The 15,100-nt window shown below is 36.6% G+C and overlaps 1 protein-coding gene across 2 annotated transcripts; it reads right to left on the minus strand.

Moving 5' to 3' along the window:
- Nucleotides 1-703: 703 nt before the first annotated feature.
- LOC129748934 (TBC1 domain family member 19-like) lies at nucleotides 704-14,805 on the minus strand. Of its 2 annotated transcripts, XM_055743742.1 has the most exons (7): nucleotides 14,440-14,805; nucleotides 14,104-14,379; nucleotides 3,392-3,813; nucleotides 3,067-3,319; nucleotides 2,844-2,981; nucleotides 2,447-2,781; nucleotides 704-2,378 (listed from the first exon to the last, which is right to left on the minus strand). In XM_055743742.1, the coding sequence occupies exons 1-7, from the start codon at nucleotides 14,473-14,475 to the stop codon at nucleotides 2,123-2,125; spliced, it is 1,716 nt and encodes a 571-aa protein (XP_055599717.1). In that variant the 5' UTR covers nucleotides 14,476-14,805; the 3' UTR covers nucleotides 704-2,122. The 2 variants fall into 2 exon arrangements, with proteins under 2 accessions (XP_055599717.1, XP_055599716.1); XM_055743741.1 differs by having other exon boundaries at nucleotides 3,067-3,813.
- Nucleotides 14,806-15,100: the final 295 nt, after the last annotated feature.

Genomic DNA, 15,100 nt, shown 5'->3' on the forward strand with positions numbered 1-15,100 from the left:
TCTCTGCCCAAATCACCACCCACCGTACCTACTCGGAGAGCAAACAAACACATTTTGCTGGACGAGGTGCTTGTAGTTCTAGAAATTCAGGAATGATTTTATGTTTATAATTTTCATATTTTTGTGAAATCTCACAGCGTGAATTGTTGCACCTCACTAGAATGGAGATTAAATGTGCTTTCCAATGAATATACTCTTGGTTAATCCAAACAAAGTAAAAGCACTGATAATCCGGGTACAACCTGACGGTGGACCACAAAAACAGATGAAATTTCAATTTGTAAAAAAATTGCGCAAAGTAGTGAACTTTGAAAAATTCCAGTAAATTCAATTTTTGTTGCATCAAAAATCTAAAGACAGCAAAATGTTGGAATTTTAATACATTTTGTAGTCATATTTTTTTCAAAACTCTACCATCGCTCAAACAGTATTTACTAGCAATCGAATGAAAAGTAGGTTTTTTAGACCACTTTTTTGAACTTTTTGTGACCATTTCATTAAAAAAAAATTAAAAAAATATTTCTTATCTTCATGATGTAGACATTAACTTCAGCTTTCATATGCATAAGACAAATATTTTTTTGGACGTGTAAAATATGAAGTACAGCAGTTTTCGTGAGGCATGTTTTTTCAGATTTTTTTTCTTTCATGCTGAATAACGAGAAAACTAGTAACTTTAGCTATATATAATGTTCTAAACATATTTTACTGACATTACAAGGTTTCTGTTGATGTAAGTTTTGTTTAAATCGGTCTAACACGCCAAAAGTTATAACGATTTGAGCTTGTGGTGTCAAATTGACACCACAAGTGCTGATTAGGGTAATGAAATCTAATGCGGATGAGGGTTAATTCGCGAGAACCGTGGAAAATAACAGTGTGAACTTTTGTGTACTTTTTATGAACAACTTTGGCTGATGGTATACTTAGAAGTTTTGCTACAAAATTAAGCATTTTTAAAATGTCCCGCTTTTTTCGGCTGTGTCCCGCTTTTTCTTCGTGAAATGTCCCGCTTTTTTCTGAAAGTATCTGGCAAGCCTAGTTTAAGTGATTTGGGTGCCCGAGAGATGCAGGTTTACTGTATGGTGTCAAGGGATGCGAGCGACGTTGTGAAGGGTGAAGTGAATTTTTTCACAAAAATTAATTATTTGTCGTACTATAAATAACACCAAAACTATGATTTTTCTTCCAAAATTTTCCGTTTTAAACCTCTGAGGGGTCACCCAATCAAAATTGGACTTAACTTAAAAAACCAGCCTCAAGTTTTCTTGAAATAAGCATTTTGTTATTTGCGCTCCTCTGACAGTTGAACTTTTCCGGGAGTATACCACTTTGCGGCATTCTTCCCTAACCTCTGATATTTTTTTTCATCCTCTGGAATGATTTATCCCGGATTCATCCCTGCCTGACATCTGAGGCGCCTCTTTTTATATTTTTAAGTAGAACTGTTACGGTGTCCTATCACATACATTTTTATAGATAAAATAATTACCAACGCGTGTTTATCATTCCTATCAGCAACCTTTAGCCAACTGAGCTTCATATCAATCCTCACAAGTTCCATTCCTGCTGAATAAGGGTCTTCAAGAAGAATTGCTATATAAATCTTTAAAGTGTATTTTAAAAATAAACTCTCTAGCATAGAAACATGGAAAGAATTTTGAACAGTGTTTTTTCGTTACTTGTGTGCATATAAATCAGAATTGGTAAGACATTTTCAAACTGAAAATAGATCTTTAAGTCGCCTGCAAATGACACTCCACCATTTGCTCTTGACACTTTTGTGCTTGAGCTCAATAAGTAACATTTGTCCGAACCTAGCTATTATGTGAACTACAAACTTGCACCTTTCCAATTTAATAAAAAAGAACACATAAAACTAACATTTCAGATTATACTAACATCACAACATCAAAATTGCATTCTATTTTTCCATTTTTTTCTTCTATAAATTCAATGAGTGTTACGAAGTTTGATCATGGTGAAAACTGATTCAACGATAAGATGCCATTGCCAACTATACGGAAACAGAATGCCTGCTACGGTTGGGTAATCTCCGATATGACAATGTTCCACCAAATCGCGGCTAATCGTTTTCCAGCATGAACAAATTTCGCAACACTCAGTCTCGCGAAAGCGTCAGCTGTATCAAGGGCAGCACCTTGACCGACGACAAATCGGACAAGATGGCTTCGATGTTTTCCAGGGTGGCCACCTGCATAAGACTCTCGCGCCGGAAGCTCAGAATGATCAGAGCGAAGAGGGACAAAATCTCCAAGCTGTCGTAACCGAGAATCAAATCCCAGAGGACCAGCAGCTGCTCCGGAGGCAAATGGCCACTGAAGGCACGCATCAACCATTTGAAAACTACGCGGATTCTGAGGGCAAATAGTTGAAATTTGGGTTTTAATTGTATTCGTCATCATTGTGTCAAGTTTACTCTTACGGTTGTATCTGAAGCTCTCGAAAGTGTGACCACAGCTGAGGTTCGTGCGTTTGAAGCAATTTTTCAAATAGCAAACATAGACTAACGATTCCTTGGGGATGGGTGTTGATGGTTGTCAATCTGTGACAATACCTCACATAAAATGCCCGGAATGTGAAGTACAGCGAAACAGGGTTGTCGTACAGATAGCAAAAGGGTGCTGCCAACATGCAAATTCCATGGAACGGAACGAATCCGCAGGCTGGGCCTTCGTATTGTTTCAGTTTAGCAGAGTTACTGAATTCTGATTGTATCATCTGACTGATTTCCGTGTCCCGACTGAAGCACAGCATAATCTGGGAAGAATCAACAACTGAAGGCGTTGAAAGACTCCAGCTTTCTCAAATATCTACAGTACCTGGTAGAGGACGTCTTCAAACACGAAATAGCGATCGTCGTTGGTGGCAGTTAGCTGAACATCCTTGAATACTAACTTATCAACTATAGATTCCGTGGTAAGCACCGAGTGTTTCAGTTTCTCCCAATGTTCGTTGTGCTACGGAAAGGAACCAAACTTGTTAGCAGAAAGAAATCAATGGCTACCCACCTTGATCCTAATGATCAACAACACCAAAGCTTACATGCGCTTCCACCTGGCTGCCAAGGACATAGGCCCAGAGTGCGCCTCGCAGCGGAGGTGGGGTGATTGCCTTCTTCAGGGCTTGCTGACACAGGGGAGCGTGGCGTGTTTTGAGGATCTTCTGGCACGTGACGGCCCATTCCGATATCCCGCCACTGTTATCGTTTCTCAGCAGCTCGGAAAAGTGCACCCGCAGCTCGAACAGGTTCTTGACCGGAAGAGAAATATGTGAAAATTCCCACTTGGGAAGAAAACTGAAAAACGATTGGATTAGTTGAAGTTTGCTGGCAACCTGCTGCGAAGAATAGCGTAAATATTTTCTGTACTCTGTTTCATCCTGTTTGACGGGGCCTTTCAGGGAAAGAAGCACATCCAGAAGATCTTTCGGCGCATACACTGGTCGGTAGTTGGTCAAATCTATTTGATAGTTACTCAATTCGTCCCACTTGGAAAGGATTTCTTCCCGATCGGTTGCGACGCGTGACTGTCCCAATAGCTGCGTCTTGGCTTCGCAGCACATGGAATTGAGCGATTTTCGAACTCGGCGCTCCCACTGGACGCCAGCACGTCGAAGGTAATACAGCGGATCACTCGGAGCTATCGGCGATTTGGTATCCGACTTGACGGTATTTCTGATCAAGTGGAATATTATGTTGCGAATTTCCGTTTCAAGACCGTTGGCTTTGATCGCCTCCTCCAAGGTATGCTTCATATCATCCTTGTCTACTTCTGGTGAGCATGCCAACTTCTGAAATTGTTTCAACGGACGCTTAATATCCCACGATCATGACCAACTATGTTAAAATATGCGGCACTTGTTTCTAACTACTTTACCTATATATACTTGAATCCAGCAGAGGAAAAAAGAATCTCAATCTACAGCATCGCCAGAACATATTTACAGCGCCAGTTTAAGCAAACTGATGAGTCGTATACTTACAGAACTTGTTTGAAAGTAACATTTTACAGCAAAATGGAAACGCCAAACCCGATTAAGAAATAAATATAAATGGATCGTTCTATGTCAATTGTGTTTAGTTGCGCTAAAGGCAAAATGGTCAGAATGTAATGGAAAGTACAACAAAATTCGCATGTTACAGCTTACAGCTCGCCTATATAAAGGGTGATACGATCAAAATTTGATCAATATCAACTTGACGTATTTCTTGCAATTCTGTATGTATGTATGTATGTAGGTTATCCACCATGGGTGCACGGATTCACCGCAGTTTCGCCAACGCATGCGCTAACTTGCATCCTTTAGATTATTAGTTCGGCAAATCTTCAATGCAAATCACCGCATACCCGACACCATGGCTTCGTATGAACTGTTATGGTATGAATGTAGTATGTGTAAATGTATGTATTATTTGGATGAACAAGTCAATCACTTACGCAACCGTTTTAAAATTAATAACATTTTTTGATGTTATTGATCTATGACAGGTATTACGCATACGTTTAGATACCTGCCCAGTTGGCAAGTGATTGGTTGTTCTAATATTATCATTTAAAATGAAACAGACAAAAATTCTATTTTGCAATCTTACCTTTTTATAAAACAGAAACTTACCTTTTAACTTTTACATTTATACAGCATACATCTTACCGTAGTTTTAACCTCAAATTTCATTTAGATAAGAAGTACCATTTGAATACCAGTATTCATATACCACTCCGTTTATAGACAACTACATTCCCGTTCTTATTGTATGTAAACTTAACATTTTATAAAAGTTTTTCAAAAAAACTTTCTTCAATATTTAATGTTCAAGTTCAGTCTAATTCTAACACACACTCATGTTCATTTTCAAAACCCTTCATTTTGTGCTAGGCAAACTTCTTCACCAAAGCAGCAAATCACAGAAACACATTTCCTCATAGCGCATTCAGTTCTTTTCTTCCTAAATTATTTGCCTTCTTCGTTTTCTTCCAACTGGTTGAGATTCACCACCATCTCCAATTAATATTTCAAAATCATATCGAATCAATCGAAGCAAGCGCTGCTGCATTTTAAAACGCGACGTCAAAATCCACCCCACGCTGGCGGTTGTCAAGGCAACCTGATTGTAGACGCATCGCGCACGCCAATAAAATGTGTCGGCTGGATGAAATTCGATTGTGCTTCGTTTGATTTATAGTTAAATATGGTAGTTCACTCGCGAATCATGGATTCATCATGGAAAAATCCAAATCCTCCCACGGAAGCACCACGATGCAAACGAGAAAATAAAGCTACCTTACTACATATACTGACGGCAGCGACTTCGGTATTAAAAATGATCTGACACAGTCCTTCGTTCGAAACACCGTATCGCTTCAAACAAATATTATGATTCACGATCTCACTTTCCTAACATAACAATTGCTTTATCAAGGAAGCACAATAATTTGGTCTTTTCAATTACAACACTTGTTCTTTCAAATTTTCACCACTCATTTTTTGCCAAGCAGAAGCATACCGAATTCACGACGCAACAAACGCACAAAAACCTAAATGATTCGGATAACGTTCCGGAAAAACTTCATTAAATCGACCAACCTCGACAGAACAAATGTTACTCCGACCACCCGAATGAAAATCCCACTGGATCGACCGGAACGAGTGAAAAAACCAACCCACACAAGTGACTACACTACGAGGGAGCCAGACAGAATCTCAAACACGTCCACACGCCACGAATGCCGAACCCGACTTGACGTATTTCTTGCAATTCTGCATTTAAAAAACCTGAACACCCCTCATTTTGAAAGTGTGTGTGTGTAGAATGTTGCTCCTATTTTGATTTTAGAATTCACTCTTCAGTTGTCAAAAGATTACAACATTGGCGACGAGGATGGGATAATGTTGTAATCTTTATTCTCCAGATAAACTAAATGAAACACTTCTTGAAATTTAACTTGAAGGACTTGATTTTATTAATTACAGACTGACCATTTTGACAGACTAACCAAAGTTCTTCTACCGAGACTTCCCCGATTACTTAGATCACTATCGAGAATTGGAAACTACCACATCTCCCTTTGTTTTAACAAAAATTAAAATATATCTAAAACTATGAGTTGAGGACAAAGTCTTGGTGCCAGTGGAATGGATAAACCGATCTTGATGTCCTTTGCTAATCTGATGGCCTTTGCTGCTCTGATGGCATTTGCTGATCCTGCGAGACCACATGTTCAACAGGTTCAACCTGGATAATCTTTTAGCCTCAAAGGAGAGCTTAAAATAGTCTTAAAGGAGACTTTAGCCTCAAAGGAGAGCTTAATATAGTCTCAAAGGAGACCTTAGCCTCAAAGGAGAGCTTAATATAGTGTCAAAGGAGACCTTAGCCTCAAAGGAGAGCTTAATATAGTCTCAGAGGAGACTTTAGCCTCAAAGGAGAGCTTAAAATAGTCTTAAAGGAGACTTTAGCCTCAAAGGAGAGCTTAATATAGTCTCAAAAGAGACCTTAGCCTCAAAGGAGAGCTTAATATAGTTTCAAAGGAGACTTTAGCCTCAAAGGAGAGCTTAATATAGTCTCAAAGGAGACCTTAGCCTCAAAAGAGAGCTTAATATAGTCTCAAAGGAGACTTTAGCCTCAAAGGAGAGCCTCATAAAGTCTCAAAGGAGACCTTTGCCTCGAAGCAGAGCTCAGAGCAGTCTCAAAAGAGACGTTAAAAAAGGTTTCAAAGGAAGCGGAAAAAGAAACTTAAAGTATGGGTAATAAAAGTATCAAGATCATTGAGAATTTTTAAGGAGGTTCGAGTAGGAATGTACTTTGAAAACAGGCAAATTAAAAAAAAATAAAATCAATCAACAACTTCTGCATGCTAAGAGACGGTTTTGGCGTTATAAGGGCTTGCTCCTTAGAGAACGTTAGAAATCACGACAAAACATGGAATGAGTGCTGTAATAACCGCGATATTGTTGATAGTGGCAGTGATACACAATTTACAAGAAACTACTTTTCCAAACACAGTGACTATAATATCCAGTTTAAGCATCTTCGTCAATTCCAGGTTCCCCGAAGACGTTTAACCTTATGCATTCTAGGGTGGTGTCAAGATCGAAAACTGAACGTTCGTATTACATATGCTGGGCAACCAAAATCGTCGGCCTTCGGAAGACACGTTGTGACAAATCGGAGTGTGCTGATAACCATATAACCCAAAGATGCAATCTCGAAGAAATTTCCTATTGAGTTCATCAATAATGCTTAGTTTTGAATTTCTTGAAGTTAATCCGTATATGCTCAGTGGTAGAAAGAACGTACATATTTCCTGAGTATCTTATGGAGTATAATGTCACTTTTAACTTGACTACTCGCACACCTTCTTCCCTATGTTACAGACCCAGAAGTTTTTAATGGAAATCCTTTGAAAAAGCATCGCGGGTAAGAATGTGAGGATGAACGGCGTACAAAAAAATCCGGAATCAAAGATCAATGAATAATGGAAGATGATCGAAATTTGTTCACATGAAACAAACTGCAAACCAAAGAGAGAGAACCAGCTTGAAATCAGAAATGAGGATTGAAACATTTTTATTCGACACAAATTCTTATCGGTGGCCAGAAAATGGAGTCGTAACAACTGTGTGCAGTAATTCGTAAAAGTTTTTCTAAGATCGGAACCAAGTTGAGATTCAAGATGAATATAGGAATACGTTTTTACGGAACTCTGCAATTCGTCAAAAGGTGGCAGATTATCCAGGTTGAACCTGTTGAACATGTGGTCTCGCAGGATCACCAAATGCCATCAGAGCAGCAAAGGCCATCAGATTAGCAAAGGACATCAGATTAGCAAAGGACATCAAGATCGGTTTATCCATTCCACTGGCACCAAGACTTTGTCCTCAACTCATAGTTTTAGATATATTTTAATTTTTGTTAAAACAAAGGGAGATGTGGTAGTTTCCAATTCTCGATAGTGATCTAAGTAATCGGGGAAGTCTCGATAGAAGAACTTTGGTTAGTCTGTCAAAATGGTCAGTCTGTAATTAATAAAATCAAGTCCTTCAAGTTAAATTTCAAGAAGTGTTTCATTTAGTTTATCTGGAGAATAAAGATTACAACAGTTCCATTTGTTTAATAAGTCTTCAATTTATGCAAATGATTGAAAGGAATCCCCCCAAAACGGCACCTCTCCATACCTTACTCAGAAAGGGGTCTCAAACACCCTCCGATGTCAAATTTGATTCAATGTGTTAATTCTCGCGTTATGCAAAAAAAAAATGTATGAGAGCCCCCCTTCCTCTCACATTATCATACAACCATTTTTTGGTTCCAAAAACCTTTCGAAGTTAGATTTGGGTCAATTAGTATTCGAATTACGCGAAAGAAAAAAAAATCATATTGGGACTTACCCTCCTCCTTTGTATCTTGCTTTTTGAAGTAGGAAGGGGTCTAAAACCATCATAGAAATATTGCTTGTTCTGGTTCTATTTGCATACCTTGATTTCGAGCTATCAGGGTGGCCACAACTTTTTCATTTTGAAATTCCCGGTTTTCCCGGTCAAAATTTTTTTCAAAAGTTTTTCCAGACTTTCACTGTACATTTTCGCCAGAATATAGCAAAATTTTAAACATATTCCATTGAATTGGTTGTTTCATAACACTCAAATCGTTGAACACTCAGACTAACTTGAATGATTCTGTTATAAGGTTTTTATCACATTTCCTAAAAAATAATAAAAAAAAACATCCTACACAAGTCGTTATAGGTTTTTAAACCATGCTTACGAAAAATTTGAAAATGGTGTGTTAGACAGGACTTTTGAATCAATCATTTGTCATGTGGCATTCTACAGTTAATAAATTACAGATACCCAGTGTGATACTACGACTCACAAAATCCACCCACTTCTCTGAGAATATTCAAATTTGTACAATCATGTAACTCCCTCGTTATCATCTAAACTTATCTTTAATGTTTAAAATACCAATAATTACCAAGATCTTGAAAATGAACCGTTATACCGTTAACTGGGGGAACTTTGATTACCAGGGTATCTTTGATCAACATGAAATCTTTGCAGATAATCATCATTAATTAAGTCTGAAGTTAAAATATTCAAAAACTGTTTTCTACGTTTGAAATCCTATAAATTGAGTTTCAAATAGGCTAAATTTGATTTGTAGTTGGCGATTTTTTATATGACTTAAATCTAATTTTAAAGTTTTAAAATATCTGTTTTTTCGAAGACTCACAAACAAACACCTCACCTGATAAAATGCTAGCATTTAGAAGCAAATGGGTTGTTTTATATGAAAGTTTAACTTTTTTTCTTTTTTATAAGTATAGTATTAGAGTTATTTTTATGGTCATTCTATGACAAATTTTGTATATTAAAAAAACGGAAATTTTCTATGAGAAAACCTGTAGAGAAGAAATGACTAAAAAACCTATCAAATGGTTAAGTTTGAATAAAAAAAACATAGGAACAGTGGGAGGACCTAGAAAATTGCATTAAGGTAAAATTTCATTTGTTTTTGAGGCCAAAAAATATTGAGAAATGTTTATTATTTTTGCCCCTAAATGTATGCAGCAACATTGTCCATCTTTTAAGTATATTTGTTTTTGAAAGATAATGTTTAAAAATTCAATTGAATCCAAACAAAAAAATTATTGTTATTTATGTTTTTGGCCTTCAGCGCTAATTGGCATCAAACCAATAATTCTGAAGATGTTGAGATATGTTAAAACCATAGCGATCAAAGTTACCCCGAAACATGAAATCTGGTGTTGTAACAAACATTTAGTTATAGCCACTAATTTGGTTTGAATATTCTACTATGAATAATCATCTAATATATAAAGATGAGTTGGGCTATATATGTTTGTATATATATATGCACCTTATACAAATCCACACCGCTTAACCGATCAGCTTGAAATTTGGTACAGTGATGTAAAAGGACATGAGAAAGGTCGAGGTAATAGTTTTGAGCCCCTCCCATCTAAGAAAAGGGACCCTCCCATACAACTTACGATTTTATTCTCACGGACCAAAATTCATGGCACCCATTCATCAACCGATTATCGTTTCCTTTGGCGGGATTGTTTTCACCATCACCATGGGCCGGGCATTAGAAATTACCATCCAAAGTTCACGTGTACTGGAAAGCAAATCAAAGCTTGCTGAGCATAAAAAATTTGAATGGAGAAACTTTGGCGGGTGTTTTTTTCCTTCTACTGTTCAAAGCACGTGGTACAGGTGCGAGGTATTCGAATGCAATAATGAGCCTTCATTTAGGATAAAAAAAAACTACTCGCCTGTTAGAAATACATTGACAAGAAACAGTGGTTGAGAATCTACTGGAATATGCAGTGTGTAAAGTATGGATACATTAATTCATGTTCATTATGAATTGACTTCTTCAGTTGATTAACTATTTGGACTGAAAACTAATGTTCCAGCTTTTAGGAACCATCCATTTTCATACTTCCGAAACTCCTCTTAGGGAAACAATTAATAAAACTAAGGGTTGTAAGTTCAAGGCTGCGATCTCAACACTTTGATTGCCGTGTAGAAATTTAATTTACAATATGAATTAGAAAATTGAACGTTCATTTTATGCAAAAAATTAAAATCAAATCCAACGCACTAAACTTTTAGTAATTTAATCTGTAGTTTTTAGTTTTGTACAATTCAATTTCATTTGTAAATTTTTAAATTTTAAATTATTATTGATCATCGATGTGTTTAATTGTACCATCTAATTATAAGAAAACTTAAAAAGCACATTGAAAACATGCAGAGGTTTCAGCGATAATCTATTTAGAAATTTCTAAGTACAAAATAAAACTTAAATGGGTATTCCATTCTACAGGGAGATCTTGAAAAGAGATCGTTAACATTTGTTTACAAGCTTAATACATGGGATAGATAACTAGATTAGGATTGTTCGATCTTCGGGAAAAGATCGATCTTCAAGATCGATCCAGATGAACGGTTCTGGGATCGATCCATCTAAAAAATCGGAGCTTGAAGATCGATTTCCGATTAATCGATCTTTTCATTTGTAACAAGAGATAATAAAGACACAAAATTTCAAATTTGTATAATCCTTCTACAAAGTAATAACAAAATTTCAAGCGCTTTTATGAAAGGGTAACCGGAGTGAGTGTTTTGAAACTACACTAATCAATATCCAAATATCTCGGAAACGCTTCGATATTTTTTAGCAATGTAGTGAAATATTTTAGAGTTTAAAAGTAATTATTTCAAGGTAATTTTATTAAGATTTTTTTATGTATAAGAAAGATATCGAATGAAATATGCAGAAAAAAAAATTAAATCAAATTTATTTATTTAAAAATAATGTATTTTTTGGAAAATCGCTGTTTATTTAAAATAAGCGATTTCAGGCAATTTTTTTTTATCTTTATTAATCACAAACACCTTCTTGTACCCAATTCACAAGGATTAATTTGAAAATTGTACAGAAATTAATTAAAAATTTCTAAAATTATTTTTAAACTGATCATGAATGCTAAATGAAAAAAAAAGGGCTAGACAAGGAATCGAACTTGAGTCTTCTGATTAATTCTCCGACACCCTACCAATAGGCACATTCGTCAGATGTAAACTGGTCAAGCTGTAGCTCTATAATTCAGTTGACTTCATCAAACTAAATTCGCTGCTAGAAGTCGCTCAACGTGATGGTGCTTATACTGCCTCTACAGTGACTGATTTTCAGATTTCGGTACAAAAATTTAAAGTGATTTTTTAAACGTTTATATCTACTTTTTTCAAGTTTCATACAGTTAGGAAATTGAATTTTTAAGTGTCTGAACATGGAACAATGATGTAACTCACATATTATAGCTGTTTTCTATGGTTAAATAAGCTTCCTCATTGAGATGGCCACTTTGCCCTTATTTTCCCTAAATGAGAAAAAAAGATCGAAAGATCGAATCGAAAACAAACCGATCTAATCGATTTTTTCCTGGTCGAAGAATCGATCCAAAAAATCGAAAATCGGAGTTGAAAAGATCGATCTTCCAAGGATCGATCCAAGATCGACCAATCCTAAACTAGATAACCCATGGAAATGATAAAAAAAATGTTTTCATTTGATAAAAAAAAATGATAATTCAATTCAAGCTTCCTAAAAAATGGTAAAATAGGTTGCCTGAATTGCCGTATCGGGACCGGACAAATCCAGCCAATTTAATCAAAAAAACCCAGCATTTGATTTCAAAATATTCAATCCGATATCCTGGCAATATCCGGGCAAACTTGGTCAAAACCACGGAATTATTCAGTAAAATTAACGAAAAATATATTTGCAATATTTCTTTTCAACAAACCACATCAGCAGATTTTAAATTGTATATCAAGCTAAAACTTGCCATTTAAAACTTCTTTTTGAACGTAAAAATGAAAAATTATAATAATTATAAAATCTCAGTTTATGTTACGTTTTAAAAATGATGTGAATAAATTCGGGCAAAACCTGGGCTTTTTGCAACAAATTCCGGGAAACCGGGCCAGACCGGACTTACCTCAAATTTTTATTCAAATGTTCTAGCAAATCCGGATAAATCCGGGCAATCTGGCAACTTTAGATTGAAATATTTTTCGTGATAGAATGGATAAGCATTCAACGGAAATTATTTCAAATTTCTATTAGCAAACCTAAAAACTATTAGTTATTCAATAATATGAAAACGATAAACTTTGATAATAATCCTAATTAAAACTTTAAGAAGACTAACAAAAATTACAAAGCTCACATGGCCAAACATGGTCCAATTTGTTATAATGATGTACAAAAAGCTTCTAAAATTTCAAAAAGTCAAACGACTCATTTCGATTTATATTTTATGTGAACCCGAGCAAGGCCGGGTAAAATCAGCTAGTGCTTTATACTCCTTAGATTCTTCTAAAAATATTTCTAATATATTCACCATGGATGCACGGATTCATCGCAGTTTCTGCCTAAGTATGTGTTCATTAGATTATTAAGTTCGACAAATCTCCAATGCAACACCATTCCCGGACCCCATGGCTTCGTATGAACTGTTATGGAGTGAATGTAACTGTGTTTATGTAGGTTTGGAAGAACGAGTCAATCAGGCGGGCTAGTTTATTTACAGGTGGTATTCCGGCATCCGTGTATATACCTGACTAGCAGATGATTAAATATTCATCTTACCTGTCGGAAACTTATGGGATTCGAACCCAAAAGTTTTCTTGCCGATACCGGGAATCGAACCTAGTACGCCTGGCATACCAAAACCAGACTCGCGCCAGCCTATCCGCTAGACCATATCGGCGCTACATCTTTGAAAATTAGATCATTTTTAAGTACGCAACGTACCAAGGCAGAATCATAACATTACATTTGATTTTCATTTTTATAGTACATTTTTAAAAAATTTTCGAGTTTTGTAAGTTTTTGGAACAATTTATAGTGAAAATTTAAAAATCTTCTCGTGTATTTTGTTTGCAAATGTTAAAAAAAATTCTAAACCCCGAAGGATTTTGTTTGTGAATGTGTGTTAAATAAGGGGAGAATCTCCTTAATGTTATAAATTTTCAAAGATTTATTTTTTTTAAATCGTTCTTAAAAAATCGCAATGAGTAGCATAAAACGACAGGTGTTGGGAATGAGCGAAGAAAAATTAATCCGAAGTATTTACCACATATTAAATGTTGTAAAAAAATGCTCGAATTGCAATGCAACTCCCGAATTGAGATCAATTAAATCGCGTAAGAGACAGTGAAAACTCATTACACCACCGCACGAGATGCACTATTGAACGTGATTGCGACTGAGCATGCACACCCCCAACGATTGGTGAGTGGGCGTGTTTGTTGCTCCGTTTCTATAAGAACGGCGAAGTTTGGTTATCACAAGTTCTTCTGCTGCAGATCTTTGTCTATTGTCCTACAATAAAAATTATCGATTATACTCTACTAGAGGCTTTTGTGCTAAATGTACAAGGTTAGGGATAAAAGAGGGAAAAGCAGATAAGATAGACGGAAAATGTGCCTTTTGAAGCAATCAGAAGAGTTATTTAAAGATCATCTCCATGGTCGGAAACCTACCTGAACCGTTTTGTACAGACTACCGTAGATCTTCATGGCTTTGATGTCCTCGGTCAGTTTCAGTGCCGTGTGATGGATACTGGCATCCTTTAGCTCCTCCATATTTTGCGCGGTGTTCCCGTTTTGACCGTTTCTGGCTGGCGGTCCACGTTTGACGGTTCCCTTCTTCGATGGTGACGAATTCCCACTGGAAGAACTGCTTTGCTCGGTATCCTCCTGATGTTCCGCTTCCAGCAACGTCTGCAACACCGTAGCCGTGGCCGGTTCGTGCGCTAGCTGTGAAATCACTGGTCTTTAAACGTGCATCTAACTCGTAACAACCATCAATCAATTCACCCTGTAGTCTTTCTTTACATCGACCCGTTCAAGCATTGCTGCTGGTTTGGTTTGGTTATTTTCACCGCGCGTAGTCGCGTTTTCCTGGTTACGCCTCGGAATCAGTGACGTCCCGGTCCTTACGGGTTGTGGGGAAACTAAACAGCACTTGCCGCTGCTGTGCTGAAATGTCTGTTGTTTTTTCTTTATTTTTTGAAAGAGGCGGGGGAAAAACTTTGGCTGCCGATTGTCGGAACCCGTTTCTAATTATTAACTGGGGTGGTTAGGCGAAGACACCCGAAAGACTTAGCCGAACGAAGAACTTGCGAGGTTTGGGCGTTGGTACAAAGTTTGTGCCAATTATGGTTTCAATTATGCGAATGATGAATTTACTTGTACCAGCAAAAATAAAAACTTCCAAAATAATTCATTTCGAAATAAACACTAAAAAAGGTTCACCATAGGAACCATTGCTTGCGCATTTTAGGGTGCCCGAACCTGTATTCGCATCAATGTTTAATGAATTTACCCAAATGGCACACAAATATCTTCATGCTAATCTAGTAGTAAGTACACCTTAGCGTAGCAGAAAAAAAAACTTAAGAATATTGACTCACATGGCCTAAATATGTTTCTATACAAATTGTTTTGGTTTAAAAAGTTTGATAGAGGGATGTGCTCA

The sequence above is a fragment of the Uranotaenia lowii genome, chromosome 2, assembly GCF_029784155.1.
Source record: "Uranotaenia lowii strain MFRU-FL chromosome 2, ASM2978415v1, whole genome shotgun sequence".
Classification (NCBI taxonomy): Eukaryota; Metazoa; Arthropoda; class Insecta; order Diptera; family Culicidae; genus Uranotaenia; species Uranotaenia lowii.